The 15,032-nt window shown below is 40.4% G+C and overlaps 1 protein-coding gene and 3 long non-coding RNA genes across 4 annotated transcripts; 2 read left to right on the top strand and 2 right to left on the bottom strand.

Annotated features, from left to right (window-relative positions):
• Nucleotides 1-1,279: 1,279 nt before the first annotated feature.
• On the bottom strand, nt 1,280-2,345 carry LOC143507320 (uncharacterized). The gene is made up of 3 exons (XR_013128670.1): nt 2,296-2,345; nt 1,997-2,070; nt 1,280-1,868 (listed from the first exon to the last, which is right to left on the bottom strand). It is a non-coding gene; the product is annotated as an uncharacterized LOC143507320 (long non-coding RNA).
• Nucleotides 2,346-4,892: 2,547 nt separating this feature from the next.
• LOC143507322 (uncharacterized) lies at nt 4,893-6,099 on the top strand. Its single transcript, XR_013128671.1, has 2 exons — nt 4,893-5,031; nt 5,263-6,099. It is a non-coding gene; the product is annotated as an uncharacterized LOC143507322 (long non-coding RNA).
• LOC143507321 (uncharacterized) lies at nt 5,607-7,745 on the bottom strand. Its single transcript, XM_076996547.1, has 2 exons — nt 7,566-7,745; nt 5,607-6,947 (listed from the first exon to the last, which is right to left on the bottom strand). The coding sequence occupies exons 1-2, from the start codon at nt 7,685-7,687 to the stop codon at nt 5,738-5,740; spliced, it is 1,332 nt and encodes a 443-aa protein (XP_076852662.1). The 5' UTR covers nt 7,688-7,745; the 3' UTR covers nt 5,607-5,737.
• Nucleotides 7,716-11,293, top strand: LOC143507323 (uncharacterized). Its single transcript, XR_013128672.1, has 3 exons — nt 7,716-9,060; nt 9,276-10,923; nt 11,250-11,293. It is a non-coding gene; the product is annotated as an uncharacterized LOC143507323 (long non-coding RNA).
• The last annotated feature ends 3,739 nt before the right edge of the window (nt 11,294-15,032 follow it).

The raw sequence follows: 15,032 nt of genomic DNA on the forward strand, positions 1-15,032 counted from the left end.
TGTAATAACATCTGTGACACCAACGTCGTGGGCTGATGTACCATTACAGCCAGTGGACAGGCACCTCCTACCTGAGGCTCAAGGTAGGGTTGCTCATTAGGGCTCTAGACCCATGCGATTGTAAAGCTGCTTTGTGACATGTGTTGTAAAAAGCACTATATACATAAATTTGACTTTTAATCTTACAGGGAGAAGAAACATTTATTTAAAAAATTCCAAGTTTTATTCAGGTATATCTCACATATTGCTACAATACACTTTAATAATAATAATAATAATAATAATAAACCTATATAGCCATATGCATAGTGTGAAGGAATTTGGAACAATATGGCGCTGTTTGTAGTTCATGAAGATATGTTAGGGTTAGGGTTACGATCAGCGTCAAGGAGTCGTTTCCCTTGCCATACTGCACACAGATAGCACGAACGTATAAACAAAATAGCAGCAGCAGTAGTATATCTGGTATAAGACAACAAATAAATAAAAACAACAGCATTTCGCTACGCATTCGCTATGTATCGCGATAAGACAATGCAGTCTGAGGGCTACAGGGCCATGCAGGCTCACACTGAATCCATATGGTCATTCCTGGAATGCCATTTCCGTTTTTTCCCCAATCTGTGGAGAACCGATGTAACTAGACTATAAAGACTGGGAATACATAAATAAATGCCATCATTGTTAGCAACTAAATATGCTAAACCCGGTCCTATCTTGTAAACACAGTCCGTATTTTATTGTATTAAAGGCTTTATTTCTGGATGTGGCTGTTTCCGATTGCGTAATGGTCTTTAACTTGGCACTTCCGCGTTATGTTATAACGCTTATATACCTTGTTGAATGATTGAGCAAGAATTTTTGGCTGTTTGTTGTTCCCTACCAGTACGCGAGTTTGTTCCTAACCCATTTATTTTTTACACCAGTGGTTCCCAATCAACCCCCCACCCCCCCCCCCACCCCACCATAGTGTGGGTATTTTAGGATGCACCCAGGCCCAAAGCTCGGAACTTTACAGACATTTGTGGTGTAAACTTTCATGACATTAAAACCATTGCATATACAACATTTAAGTGTATTTTTGTAACACGAGGGAAGGCAAGATGCCGAGACGAGGTAATACTCGGATCAACTCGGACAAAGAGTGATGATAATTACATTGACACATACAAGACCCAACTGCACATAATGTTGACGAGATGAGTCACAGGTGACAAAACGGACGCCAACCACACATGCACACGCCCAAGGGGAGGAGTCAGGGACAAAGCAAAAATAGCATTTAAATGCATTTAGAAAAAAATAGCTAAACAAAAGCACCAAGCCCAACATCTCTTAAATTCATGCAATGCATAGTTCACTACAATGTAGAACAAAGTACACAATTTTGCAAAAACAAAACAAGGTACAAGGGAGATATCAGTATAAACTAGAGTCTGTTGTCCTTGATATTTAAAAAGTTCAAACCATTAATTATTTTTTTTTATATAAAAACTGCGTTCCCACTTTAAATTTCCAGCAAGTCTTACTACAGCGTGTGCAATGTTTTGATGTGCTACACATGGGTAATTGAAGAAATTGTAAATAAAAAGTCCTGGATATTGGCATCACTGACAGACTTATAAAAATACCACACAACGTTAGATGAAAAGATCTAGTACTGCAATATGCTAGTGAATATTTAGAACTGATCAAATGTTCAGCTACCAAGTTGTTTACACAAATGTTGGGATTTTTCTAAAAATGAAAGTTTAGTACCAGTACCATGACTTGCAGTCCAGTGGTTGTATAAAAGTTTGCATAGTTGCATAAATTCATACATACCAGAGCAGGCAGGGTTCCCACTCCACTTGCTTCATTTTCTTGCCCTGAAACAATTCAAACTCTTCAGTTTTCTAACTCATTAATTTTAATAACAATATGCATTTTTAGTCAATATACACATGACTATTTGCTTGTAAAATGGCATGATTGTAGTGATGGGTGTAGGATTAACCTGAACAACTCTGCATCTGACTATTCTCTTCACAGGGTAAAATTCCTGACTTTCTGTCAATGTGTGGGGACATTCTACGAAAATAAGTGAATAAAATCACATTTTTTCAAAATAAAGCCTTGTAGTACAAGATGATAGATGTAACCAAACAAAATCAAAAGATAAAAGGACAATAAAATCAATGTTAGAAACTTGTTTAGAAAACCTTAAAAAAAAGGCTCCCTTTAAATCAGAGGCACAGGCTCCAGATACAACTACTGTATGACTATACTTGCCATACTGAAGTTCTTCAAACATACCTTTCCTTTTGAGTGTCTGTGACTGACCACTGTTCTTGGCTTTACCTGGGGCAGAAACAAACAAAAAAAAAAACAATTTAAATAAAAGTATACACTGGAGTACAAAAGAAATATCAGTATATTATCAAGGCAGTATTTAATTGGCATACATGTTTAGAAACACAGCTAGGTCATTAGAAACAATAACTAGGATTTGTTTTTATCCGCCATAGACTGAAAGTCACTTCTACATGGTCTGACATGGAGAGACAGACACTGGATGATTGTGGCATCACATTCCAAAAACAATGTGTCCAAAGATTAGGTGTGTCTACTCATCAACAGTCATCATGGTGTAACACCAGGGGCACTGAGCAATAAGTAGGTAGACGCATTCGCTAAATAGAGCAAGATATACAGTGAGCAGATCCAAAACAGTTACAGGGTTCTTGCAGGTTTCAGTGAGTTAAATTTAAGACTTTTGTAAGACCTTTTAAGACCATTCTCAGTGAAATTTAAGACCAACACAACATATTACCACAAACAATCCAATGATCCCAGAAACTCTTAACATTTTATTTTGATTAATTTAGTTACAGGATTACATTAATTCAGTATTAAAACAGATAATCAAAATAGTAACATTCTCAACCCAAGCAACCTTACCAACACAACACTAGCATATCTACATACAACCTCACCCTACATATCTCTGAGTTCTTCCTTTTCAGTACCAATCTCAGCATTTGACTTGGAAAGGAGCTGAGCCATCTTGGATCCAGTCTTGCCCTCAGCTTCTTCTGCAAGAGAATTTGCCTCTCTAGCAAGACAAGTGGATACGTCTTCCAAGCTTTTCTTCCTTTTCTTAAGGTCCTCTAAAGACTGCTCAGTCAGCTCTCTTTTCTGGCTCTGGGATTCCTTTTCTTTCCTGATTCATTCCTGATCCAGAAAGAGTCAGTATTTTGACCGGGCTGCACCCACAGATGCTAAGAGTTCCTTGGTGAGGGGAACCTGTGACACCTCCATGCATTGTGACAGTCACATATGAGTCTGTGTGTGCCAGTTGTGTCCTCTTGCATGTTTTCTGCCTCCACCTCCTTGTTTAATTAAATAATCATACACACATTATACATTTAACAACATGTAGACTCAGCCTATCTTCAAGTATGTCTAAGGCATGGTTTGACCAAAATCCTCACACCCTGCAGCTGATAAAATTTATTAAAATGTTACATTTTGGTTAAATTACTGAAATAAATGAAATTATAAAATTAACTAATTAAATAAAGGCTCAGAATTTTCTTTCCCCAGGCCATCTGTATCTTAACACACAAAACTTTTTTAACCTCCTACCTTCTTTTCTATTTATTATCCCGATGAAACCAACTTACTTTGTCTAGCCATGCTGAATATGAATTTGAATGTTAACATTGAAAACGTTGGGACACACTACCTGTTTTTACCCTATGTATATATGCCCACTAAAAGGCAATACATCAGTCCAATGTAAATAAAACCATGTGCAATCCATGAAACAGAGCATGGGACAGTGGAACATGTTTCAAAACATGACATAACCCATCTACAGGGCATAGTTGTTGTTTTTTTTTATTTTACATGATTTAACACAGTAAATATATTTTTATTTCCTCTAGCTGGGATTTAGCATGCATTGAAACATTTCTCTAACTCAATGCCATGGACAGTACATGGTTCTGAGATGTTTTTGTATTGTAGCCTAATTGTATAAAATGGTTAACACATTGAAAAGAAGACATAAGTGGAGCATAAGTAAGGATCACTTACTTTGATAAGTTTTGGTAGATCCTGCGCTGTTTCATGGCCCATGAAATGAGAGCCCATGTACCTCGATTGCACATATCCATTGCTCCAGAACCGAACATGAAGATCCAGCCGTTTGGATTTTGTGGTTGAATTAAAGCTTTCATCGAACATTAACACATACGGCCCGGTAAGAGCGTATCAACTCTCTCTTGATGAAGTCTGCCAAGCCAAATCTAGCTATATATGCGATTTGTTTAGTCCACACGAAAACTTTTTCGCGATATTCGAACCAGGGAACATTGCCGTCACTCTATCCTAATGTAGCCCGAATATCATTAGCCGAAGCACTAGTGATACTGCGGTGGAGTCCGGCGGGACCCGGTGTTCTGTCGGATTTTCCTACTTTGTCGAATTTTCCTACCGTATCAGCTGGCAGCGAGTATTTATCCGCTTGTTAAGTGTGACGACACGCGTGACGTTTCAGCCGCTTCCGGGTCCAAACAAACAAGGATGGCGGAGCCTGTAAACCTGTTTACGATAACTTCGTTCTTTAGTGAGGCACCATTGAGGGTTAAAAAAGGTCTAAACTCTTTCAACTCCAATAGAGTACTAAGTGTATCTGTTCTCCCAGGTGGTATATTTAGGGGTAGAGTCCAGGCGTCCATGAAAAAGACGATTTACGAGGTTGAGGTGAGTTGAGGTGAATTGAGGTTGAGGTGTGGTGACTGAAGTGAGTATGGGTCAAATAACGTTTAATACAGGTACACGTTGAGGGTCAGGCAGTGAGGTACAGCAGCTGCGTTTGCCCAATCGGTAAAGACAAGTGCCATCATATGGCAGCCTTGTTGATTTGGGTGGAGAAAAACGTGTCCCGCACCGATGTAGAATGCGTGTGGAAAAGGGCGAAGACACCGAAAACGGACGAAATTGCAGCCAAGAGAGTATCTGAGATGGCCCCATCCACATCACGAGGTTAGTAAATAATTTGCAATTGATGTCAATGTTGCATGGTTTATTAGCTTAACGCTATGCAGTTTTAAGTTGCGGTTTCCAAACCTGGAAATCTTACCCCCCTTCCTTATACAAAACACTGCTTGGCCAGTACAACCTCAAAGAAGGATCTAAAGTAAGTTGTGGGTCTTCATGAATATTTCAACTTAAGTTATGTGTATCTAAGAGTAAGTGACTGTGTTTTTATTAAAGGCATGTGATTGGGGAATCCTACATGAGTCGCGGGCAAAGCAGCAGTACACAGCGGACGCTGGTGTGGTGATCCAGGAGAGGGGATTGTTCCTGTCTGACAGTGGTCTACTTGGTGGATCTCCAGATGGGACAGTGTCTGATGACTGCATCATTGAGGTGAAATGCCCATGGTCCGCCAGAACTAAGACTGTCCAGCAGGCAGCAGAGAGTAAGAGAGACTTTTTTCTAGAGCTGGATGAAGAGACAAGTTCCCTCAAACTAAAACAAACTCACCACTATTGGCATCAGATCCAAGGCAACCTACATCTGAATGTACATTTACCTGAATGTAAAAAAGACAAACATTTTAATCTGGTTTTACTTTTTTAATAAAGGTTTTCTGCAAAGTTGTGTAAATCATTCTTCAGTCACAATAATTGTAAACATGTTTTAATTTGCCACTGTCCTGCTAACTGATTTACATACATCAGATATTTCATTGAATTTCACGGAGAATTGGGGTTTGCAAATTTGTAAGACACACACATACTTTCAGTATCTTGTTAACATTTTTCCTGTACTGGTAAGGGATGTGGTCCAAAATGCAAAACAGTTTCAGCCTCTGAATAGACCGCTCCACATGTATCCTTGCACAGGAGATAAGTCTGTTATTGTTTACTTCCTCCTGTGTAAACTGTCCGTTGAGCAAGAAAGACGGGGTGTTAAGAAGAACTCCCTCTGGCAAAATGTCCCGAATTGTGAAGCCCTTGTCTGCAATAACCAGATCACCTGCTTGTAGATGTTGGAGAAGTCCACTGTCAGCTGTTATTGACTTGTCTGAGGCGCTCCCACCGTACAGGTTACTGGCAAAAGTAATCACACCATTGGGAGCCACACCAATTAGAGCCTTTAGCGTGGTCCGTCCTTTGTAGTGGCTGTACAAATGACACTGTGTGTCAAGCCTCTCTGTGTTGGAGACAGCAACCTCTGTGCAGTCAAGGACTATTCTACAGTTAGGAAAAGGTCGGAAGCAGTCTGGCAGCGAAGTCTGATTCTTGGCCGTGGAGGGGATGTTTTCAAGTAGACCGACATACAAAATATCATACAGAGCACAGATGATGGTGGTAAAGATGTTAGTTACAGTTGCTGTGCTACAATTAAACCTTGTTGCAAGGTCTACATGGCCATTATTCAATTTAAGCTTCATCAAAGTAAGGAGTAACTGATCAATAAGGGGCATAATTTGGACAGTCCAATCAGAATGATACTGTAGCTCAAATCTAGAAAGAAGTGCTTCCAAAAAAAATACTGTGGCAGCATCAGGTAATCCAGTGTAGTATTGGACTTTGTTAGGATGGGAGGAAATCTGACTGAAAGAAAAGGTTTGCTTTTGTTTCTCCAACTGTTCTTTCAATTTTTTGTTCTCTTCTCTAAGCATGTCATTCTCAACCTCAAGCATGACAAGACTTGGTTGGGATGTAGTAGGGGTTTGTGGGGTTGCCATGTCAGCTGTGTGTCCTGTGTCTGTTGCATCATCACTGGAAGGGACAATCTGCTTCTTCTGCTTAGGGGGATTGCTGGGGTGGTCAGGAAAATGAAAAGCCTTTCCCTGGTTCCAAGCGAATCGCGAAGGTCCAGCAGCTTTGCCATTGGGAAAGTGCCAACTACACACCCTGGAGTTGCAGTTTGGGGTGAAGTTTTCACGTCTGTAAAAGAAGAAAAAATTATCATTAATCATTAGTCACAGCTTACTTGGGTTCCTCTAACAAAGTGCTAAAGAAATAAGGACCTTATAAAATTGTGTGTGTATATATATATATTGCAATAAAATGTGAGAATTATGTATGGTAAGTGTACGGCAGTAATAAACTAATGGAAACGGGCTAAGCAGTAATGTATATGCATACTGAAAAAGGTAAATATAGGATGCAACAGTAGCATCAGCTGTATTTTTGCTTGGTATTTTTACGGACACTCCTGATCAGCTAACTGTTGTGTGTGTATCCATACAATATATCAAGGATATCCGAAAAGATATCCTGGTGTTGCCTTTTACGAGCTAGCTAATCTAGCTAGTGTTAGCGCCACTAGCTAAGTTAACCAGAGCTATCTTTACTTTAGTTTTACTTTAGCTGGACAACAAATAAAACAAAACAAGAACTAAAATATCTGTATGTGGCAAGAAACATTGTATTAAACCCATAGCTAGAATATCAAGCAATCCAAAAAGGGGCAAGTTGGCTTTTTTTTCTCTGTGGGGTTAGCTAGCTAGCATTAGCGCCCACGGAGGCACTGTCAAGATTTTTTTTAGAAATAGAACTTACCTTATCAACTGCACCCATTTTCTTCTCTCTTTCTCATTGCAAGGAAAGCGGTAGAAAGACAAAAGGGTCGTTGTTTTAGACTCGGATCTGTTAAAACAGCAGGGCACACAGCACTGCGGCATATTAAGGGACTCAATGCAGCGAGTGTTTGGACCCGGACGTGAAGTTTCGCAAAGATGATGCGTCACAGCTTAACAACCCCATAGACTAGTCTGTCGAATTTTCCTACCTTGTCGAATGTTCCTACCGTGTCCGTTGGCATCGCGTATTTGTAGACGTATCTCTTAGTTTGTTTACCTTATGGAAACGTCGTAATGTAGCGCAAACCAGCGTTTAAAAAGTAGTATTTGTAGACGTATCTCTTAGTTTGTTTACCTTATGGAAACGTTGTAATGTAGTGCAAATCAGTGTTTAAAAAGTAGTATTGTAGACGTATCTCTAGTTTGTTTACCTTATGGAAACGTTGTAATGTAGCGCAAATCAGCGTTTAAAAAGTAGGATGAGCTTTAAAATAAAAGTTTTATTTTGCGTATTAGTGTATTATTACACGGCTCAATCATTATCATGCGGAAATATCCAAGTCCCTATAAATAGGTAATAACAGGTAGTAAAACGGCGCTGTTTAAAACATTTTAATCAACTAGTTAACTTAATGCACAGTTGAAAACATAGCAATTGCAAACAAAGAAGGAATTATAAACAAGAAATTAACTTACTGCACTATTGAAAGGACTAAATAGTACTGCACTGTTGAAATTCGCTAGCAGGCAGGAAAAATCGATGGGTGTAGTAGGCGGCCACCAAAATAGTGACGTAAAAGCGACTTGCGCATGCGCAGTAAGCCTTGGTATGAATTTTCGATGGGTAGGAAAAATCGACAGAACACCGGCACTGACGATAGCGAAGACGGCGGGGATGAGGCACAAAATTGCGTGAAGGCTTTTCGTGACAAGGACCGTTTCCTGCCTGCGGTTATTATGGGTTTTGTAGTTTAATTAATTAACACGTACCAACACCTGTAGCCCCGCACAAACACAGACAACACAGAACTGACTTCCGGACGTTTCGATTAAACTACACTTTTCTAAAATTAACTAAGGTAAAATTTTAAGACCTGACTAAATTAAATTTAAGACCTTGGATGAAAATCTGGCTGTTTTTTAAGTCTTTTAAGGCCTTAAATTTAAAGTTTTGAATTTCAGACATTTTAAGACTTTTTAAGACCCCGCGGGAACCCTGAGTTATAGCAGTCAAGGGTCATATCAGGAGGGCAATCATATAAGGAACAAAAAACAAGATCGAAGAGACATGACTTGAACAAAGCACACACCAGATACTAAAGAGAAACTTAGGAACTAAACAAGACACAACTGAAAATGATGAGAAGGTGGAGTTACAAATGACAGGGGTGTGGCAGAACACATGGGAAAACCAAAACATGGACACATGGAATACCAAGACAGACAGAGAAGGGGATAAACAGAGCATGATAAAGGTAAAATCACCAAAACGTACAGAAGTCTGAGATGCCTCAAAACGCTGAATGGGCCCAGTAAGACACACTCTTACTCAATATTAAATCACTCATTGTAATTTACACAAATGAGCAGCGCACTGTTGAAAATAAGATATGTGAAAACTCAATCATTGGTTAGAGTGTATGGAATTAAAAATAACACACCTGTTAATTTTTGATCCTCTTTCTAAAAGGTGGACAGACTGCAATTACCTCTACTACAAGAAAAAAGTAAAAATAAAAATAAGAGGCATCAAACCTGCTACTACTGCGCCCTGAACTGCTGCTGTCCCCTGAACTGCTGCTGGCCCCTGAACTGCTGCTGCTGGCCCCTGGACAACTGCTGCTGGCCCCTGGACAACTGCTGCTGGCCCCTGGACAGCTGTTGCTGCTACTCCTAGCCCCTGGACTCCAATATGAATCCATCCTACATTTAAGGAAAAAAGTGTAATCACATTTATATGGAAGTGATATGTTAGGCAAGCTAGTTAGGCCAATATCTGCATTATCTGTGCTTACGCCCCAGCACATTATTTTAGTATAGAACTCAGGATATAGGACATCAGAATATTCTTACCTTGGACTACCATGTCAAATAGGGACTGCATTCTTTTTAAACAGGCAGACAATGTCTCTGTAAATTGACACCTGGGGGACAGAGTCTCTAACACCCAGGAGCCAGTCTTCCTTCCAGGCTCTGATAAAAACATTACTGCTCGTATTCCCAGAGCCTGTAATTTCTCAAGCTAAAACAATCACCCCCAAAAAGTGAATAATTTGCACTAAAATGCTAATTTATAATTTTCCATATTATTTCAAATCTGTAGAATGAAAATCAATCACATACCAGTAGTGAAGCTTCATCTTTTATGTGTGATGCTGTGTGATTTCTTTTATGGGCCTGAACCCATTCCGTACGTTTATGGTCAAGTTTTTTTTTTTTTTGTCTTAATTTAGATGGTTGTTTTGCTGTACATGATGTGCAAACTTTGCAAGCAATATTAATTAAATTGTGGCAAGCCACACACTTCTTGAAGGTGGTTCCACGTCCGGGCATTTCTAAATACACACACACACACACAGACAGAGAATTAGTCAATGCCCCTTAAAACAATTTCGAAAGATTCATTTTTAGTACCCATGCAAATAGTGACAATTTGTGCAACTGTACCTTAACCCAGTTGATTGGTAAAGCAGTAAATCATGCTAAACCTTCATTCTAAAATCGTCTAAAAGACCAAGTAGGTCCAAATAATTCTAGCATACTCTCATTTATGAATCAGAAATAAACAGGACATGCAATCAGTGTAGCTAGGCTATGTAAAATTATGAGACACTTCAAGGGTAGAGACGTAAAAATAAAGAAATCTGTTTGGCTCTTTGATTATTATCTACACTATCCTATACCCTTGAACGTCGACTTCATACCTACAACTGTCATGTAGTTGTATTTTGTTAAAGTTGAATGTTTTATCATAATTACACTGAAAAATGTTTATCTAACTAGCTGGCTAGCTAGATCTGAAAATTTAGCTAGTGGGAGATACTTAATGTGTATTTGCATAAATGCAGATACGTCTTCATTAGCTAGATAGGAAGCTATGGGATTTCAGAGCTAGCTACATACCTAGATACCCATAAAGATCTACGCTGTAAGTGAGTGTGGGCGGCTAAATTATGTCACTATTTGTGTTACATTAACTGAAATCCTAAACACTTCAATCAAAAAATGATTAATACGATTTAATAGAGATTACCAAAACATACTAACCTACAACCATTGAGCATGTAATACCTGAGCAAAAATGAGAGCGTCACGGCGTCTCCGTCGTCATCATACGGGTATTTGTCCATTTTCAGTCGTTTTATGTCAGCGTGTGCATTTCACGTTTCAGGCATACAAAAACGTGTAACTGACACGGCACGCCGGGTGGACCAACGTGTGTATTACACCGACTTCTTTAATGCCCCATTCCCCGATCCGAGAGGGAGCTGGCTATTTACTTCGTGGATATTCTCTTAGCCAGATTCATTTTGTTTATGGAAGTTTGTGTGCAGAACTACTAGCATCCATTATTTATTTTTGCGAGGCTCTGGTCACAATTATTGTAAAATGCTGGTTTTGCACATATTTGTCTCGCAAAGTAAGTTTTTGGTTTTCTCCACAGTCGAGGCGTCATGCTCAGCAAGCGTTGCACAGAGCACACAGGGCGTATGCCTTCACCTTCTCACAGACGTTTTTCGTCAGCTACAAAGGTTCCCTTCAGAATTTAATGTGTATTACTGGCTTTTTGGCAGATATAAGTATAAGCAGTTTATAAGAGCTTTGTCCATTTCAGTGGTAAAGTTTTTTTTCTGCATGATTGCAGGTGGTGGAGGTGACGCTCCAGCACAAATCTGCCTACAGGGGGCAGGAGAGTGAGCACTGGTGGGTGCTCAACAATGTATTTTACAACATAGATGCAGAGGTGAGTCATGGGAACAGGTTCTCAGTTTCAGTGAGAATGGACTTGCCACAGTTGATGTCCTTCAACCTAACATTTTCTATGCATTTGTAGCTCACCCTCCACTACTTTGCCAACGCTAAAGCCGTGGCCTGCATCAAGATAAGTAAGAGTCTTGGATAAATGCATTTTAAACTAGCATGTCCCGTTCTTAATCACACTCATCAGCATGTCCTCTGTTAATTCAGCGGAGGGAATCCAGCATCACAGAAGCAACGATATACCTGTGCACGCAGTCAACGTCGTCATCTGTGCAGAATATCTTTCAGGTTAGTGCATCCTCATACCTGATTACATTTAGACTTACTTATGGGGTATTTAGAAAATGATTCCTAAAGGCATCTTCACTTATTTTTACTCTTATTTGTGTTTTTCAGCAATCAGAAGTTTCTGTGACGTATAAGGGTGTCTCCATCGGTTCAGATGGCCTTTTCAGGTCACATGAGTCTAATCACACCCAGACCCTGGAGACACCGGACCCTGCTGTTTTCTCCACCAGTCCTGACACATCAAGAGGACCCCCTCCACGCCCACCTCCAGGCTTTTAATCACCTACACAGCATTTTAATAGATTCTTATACAAAGTTCTAATCTCACTATGTATCATGCCTTTTACTTTTCCCACATAAAAACAAATGTTTGTATGTATTTGTGTGTTTTTCAGATGAAGTCGGTTTTCCCCATAACATGAGGACTAGATGTTGGACTGTTGGGACTCACATGGACTGATCACCCACGTGGGGGGTTGTGCATCTGCCCCTTCTTCTCTTTGCCCCTAACACTCTGTTTAATGTTTCATCTTTTGAGGTTTGTGTAACCCTAACACATCTCCCCAACTTTTCAGTAAAACATTGAACTATGTTTGGTCTTTGTGGAGATGCCTTGTCATCAGGCTTGACTCCAACGATAGACCTCACCCATTGTTTTTTTAATTTGTGCAGCACACACATGAACATAGTCCCTTAAAACGGATAAAACATTGGTAAAACTGTGCAGTAAAAGCTTAGCGGCATGTCTGGCCACAGTTCTCCCTTGAAAGATCCTATGCTCTGCATTTAAATGAGTATCCCCGGCCCCAACTTTGTTAGACTCTATCATCTACGTTGGAGCAGGACTACATACGTCGCCATTGAAACACGTACAACATACACAAACATAACTGTATGCTATTGTTTGCTATACATCACATTCAGCATTACAACTTTTCCTGTCCTCCTCCTACAGGTTCAGTAGGACCTGCCTCCCCCCCTTCTGCAGATGACCGTGGGCTCTACCGGCCAGCACCAGGGAAGCCCTGGAAGACGGCCCTCCCCCCCTGAGGACAAAGGACCTCTAGTGAGTTATTCCTCTTATATATATATACACATACACACAGTCCAGGTGATGGGTCAGGTCTCTGACCCCATCAAAGTCTTTATTTTGCTTTTCTGTCTCTTTCTTACTCTCCATCATGTAGGTCTCCAGTGCTTCTTCCTGGAGTAGAAACCACAGACAGCTGTGCAACCTGATCTTCACCCAGACTTCCAGGACAAGAGGAGTAATGAAGTTTGTGGACCAGGACACAATGCATGTTGCCTTCTGTCATGCAGGTATCACAATGAAGCAGTCTGGTTTTCTTTTTTTTTCCCCCATTTTAATTGAATAACATTTTCTACTTCCAGCAATATCACCCAAGTAGGTGTTTTCCCCTCATTTTCTGCAGATCTTTGAGAAAGCTGTTGCCAATCTGGAATGCGTCGACTTTCTCCTGAGCTTAGAGATGGTCTTGTCAGAGGTGGATGGTGCTTCAGCACTGGTAGACTGGAAACCTGCAAAGTCAAAGCAAACAGACGGCGTGAGAGGGATGCTGTGTGTAGTCTTCCATGCTGTTGTCATTGTTGTTCATGCCCTATTAGTTGTGCAGCAGGAAAGACTACTAAACCATAGAACACAACTAAACCATGGAAGACTACTATACCATGGACCCCTCACTTCTTTATACATAATACTGTCATGAATTAAACTTCACCAAAGAAATACTAAAATGCGTACCATCTGGAATATGTCTGTCCACCACCTGGTCCTCCGTGTGAACATGCACTTAGGTTGTCCGTTTCTTTAAAAAGAGCAGACAATTTGATATAAAATCATTCAAAATATGATTGACGGTAGCATAAATGTATGGTTGAAAATCATTCAGAAGAGCAGAATCTAAAGCTAATGGTGTGACTGGGAATAAATACATTTTAAAAACAGATACCTTGAATCTCAGCTTCAGAAATCTTGGAAACCTGAACCACCAAGATTTCTTCTCCAGCCCCACGTCCACTGTCTGTGCTGCACTCTGCAGAGCGGAGCCTGTATGGTCCTGTTCTGTCCAAGAGATGGTGATGCCAGCGACATCACCGAACAGAGTGAGGGCAATCAGAGCTGACAGCTCTGAGCAGCATCTCTGTAGTGACAGCTTCACTTCCACGTCAGCCTCCGTCACAGATGCGCTTCTAGAACCGTAGTGATCATTGTCAGGCTTGGTCCAGGATGTCAACCCAAGGCGTTCTTGGAGAAAAGTTTCTGAAGCAGTCTTCACAAATCTCCTCACGATGCCCGACTGGAGTGCCTCCTCAGAAAGGTCAGTATCCGACAGCACTGACCGAGTACCCCTGCAGCTCATTTGTGCTTTTACTCGGTCCAGAGCCGCAATCCTTTCCAGCATCAGGTTCCTCACTATAGGGATGAGGTCCTGAGCAACCACCTCCTTCACTGCCACTTTGACCCATGCCGAGATTTTTTCCAGCACTTCAATCAAATCCTCCATTTTCATCTAGTTAGGTTAAAGGAAAGTGTAAAAAGTTCATCAGTATCCAAAAGCTTAATGATTTTTAATTATTACCTTTTTTTAACCTTAAGCTGATTATTTCTTTAAGTAAAATGCTAATGTAAAGAACATCTAATGTTGTGAAGGTCTGACCAGACATGGCCAAAGGCTCATGTTGCTATGGTAACTCAGACACACAGGCAGATAGGAAGACAGAGATACAGAGATTGGTACTCACATTGCTTGGCAGTGTATTCCTCAGCTCTTCAGTTAGAACAGCTGGATTAATCCCAGAGGTGGATACGACTCCACCACTTTTCCCACATGGAGGAGTGTTGAGCTCCTCCATCACTGCCTCCTCCACTCTAGTACAGCAAATAGCTGTGGTGAAAGAAACATTTACTTTAAGCATCTATGAGGCAGACACTAATGATGCACATAAGGAAATGTCACTAAAAACATAAATTGTGGAAAATTATAGTTATGAATAAATAACCTCGTAATGCATCACGTTTTGGTAACATGTAATCACGCTAAATCTCACCTGAAAACCATCTGCTATGGTCTTTCTTTGCCTGCTTGTTTTTCACACTGGGGGCCGACACATCACAGCCCTCAGGAAGCTCTTCTGTTGGCCCAGCTTTCTTAGACTG

This window comes from Brachyhypopomus gauderio, unplaced genomic scaffold (genome assembly GCF_052324685.1).
Source record: "Brachyhypopomus gauderio isolate BG-103 unplaced genomic scaffold, BGAUD_0.2 sc667, whole genome shotgun sequence".
NCBI lineage: Eukaryota > Metazoa > Chordata > Actinopteri > Gymnotiformes > Hypopomidae > Brachyhypopomus > Brachyhypopomus gauderio.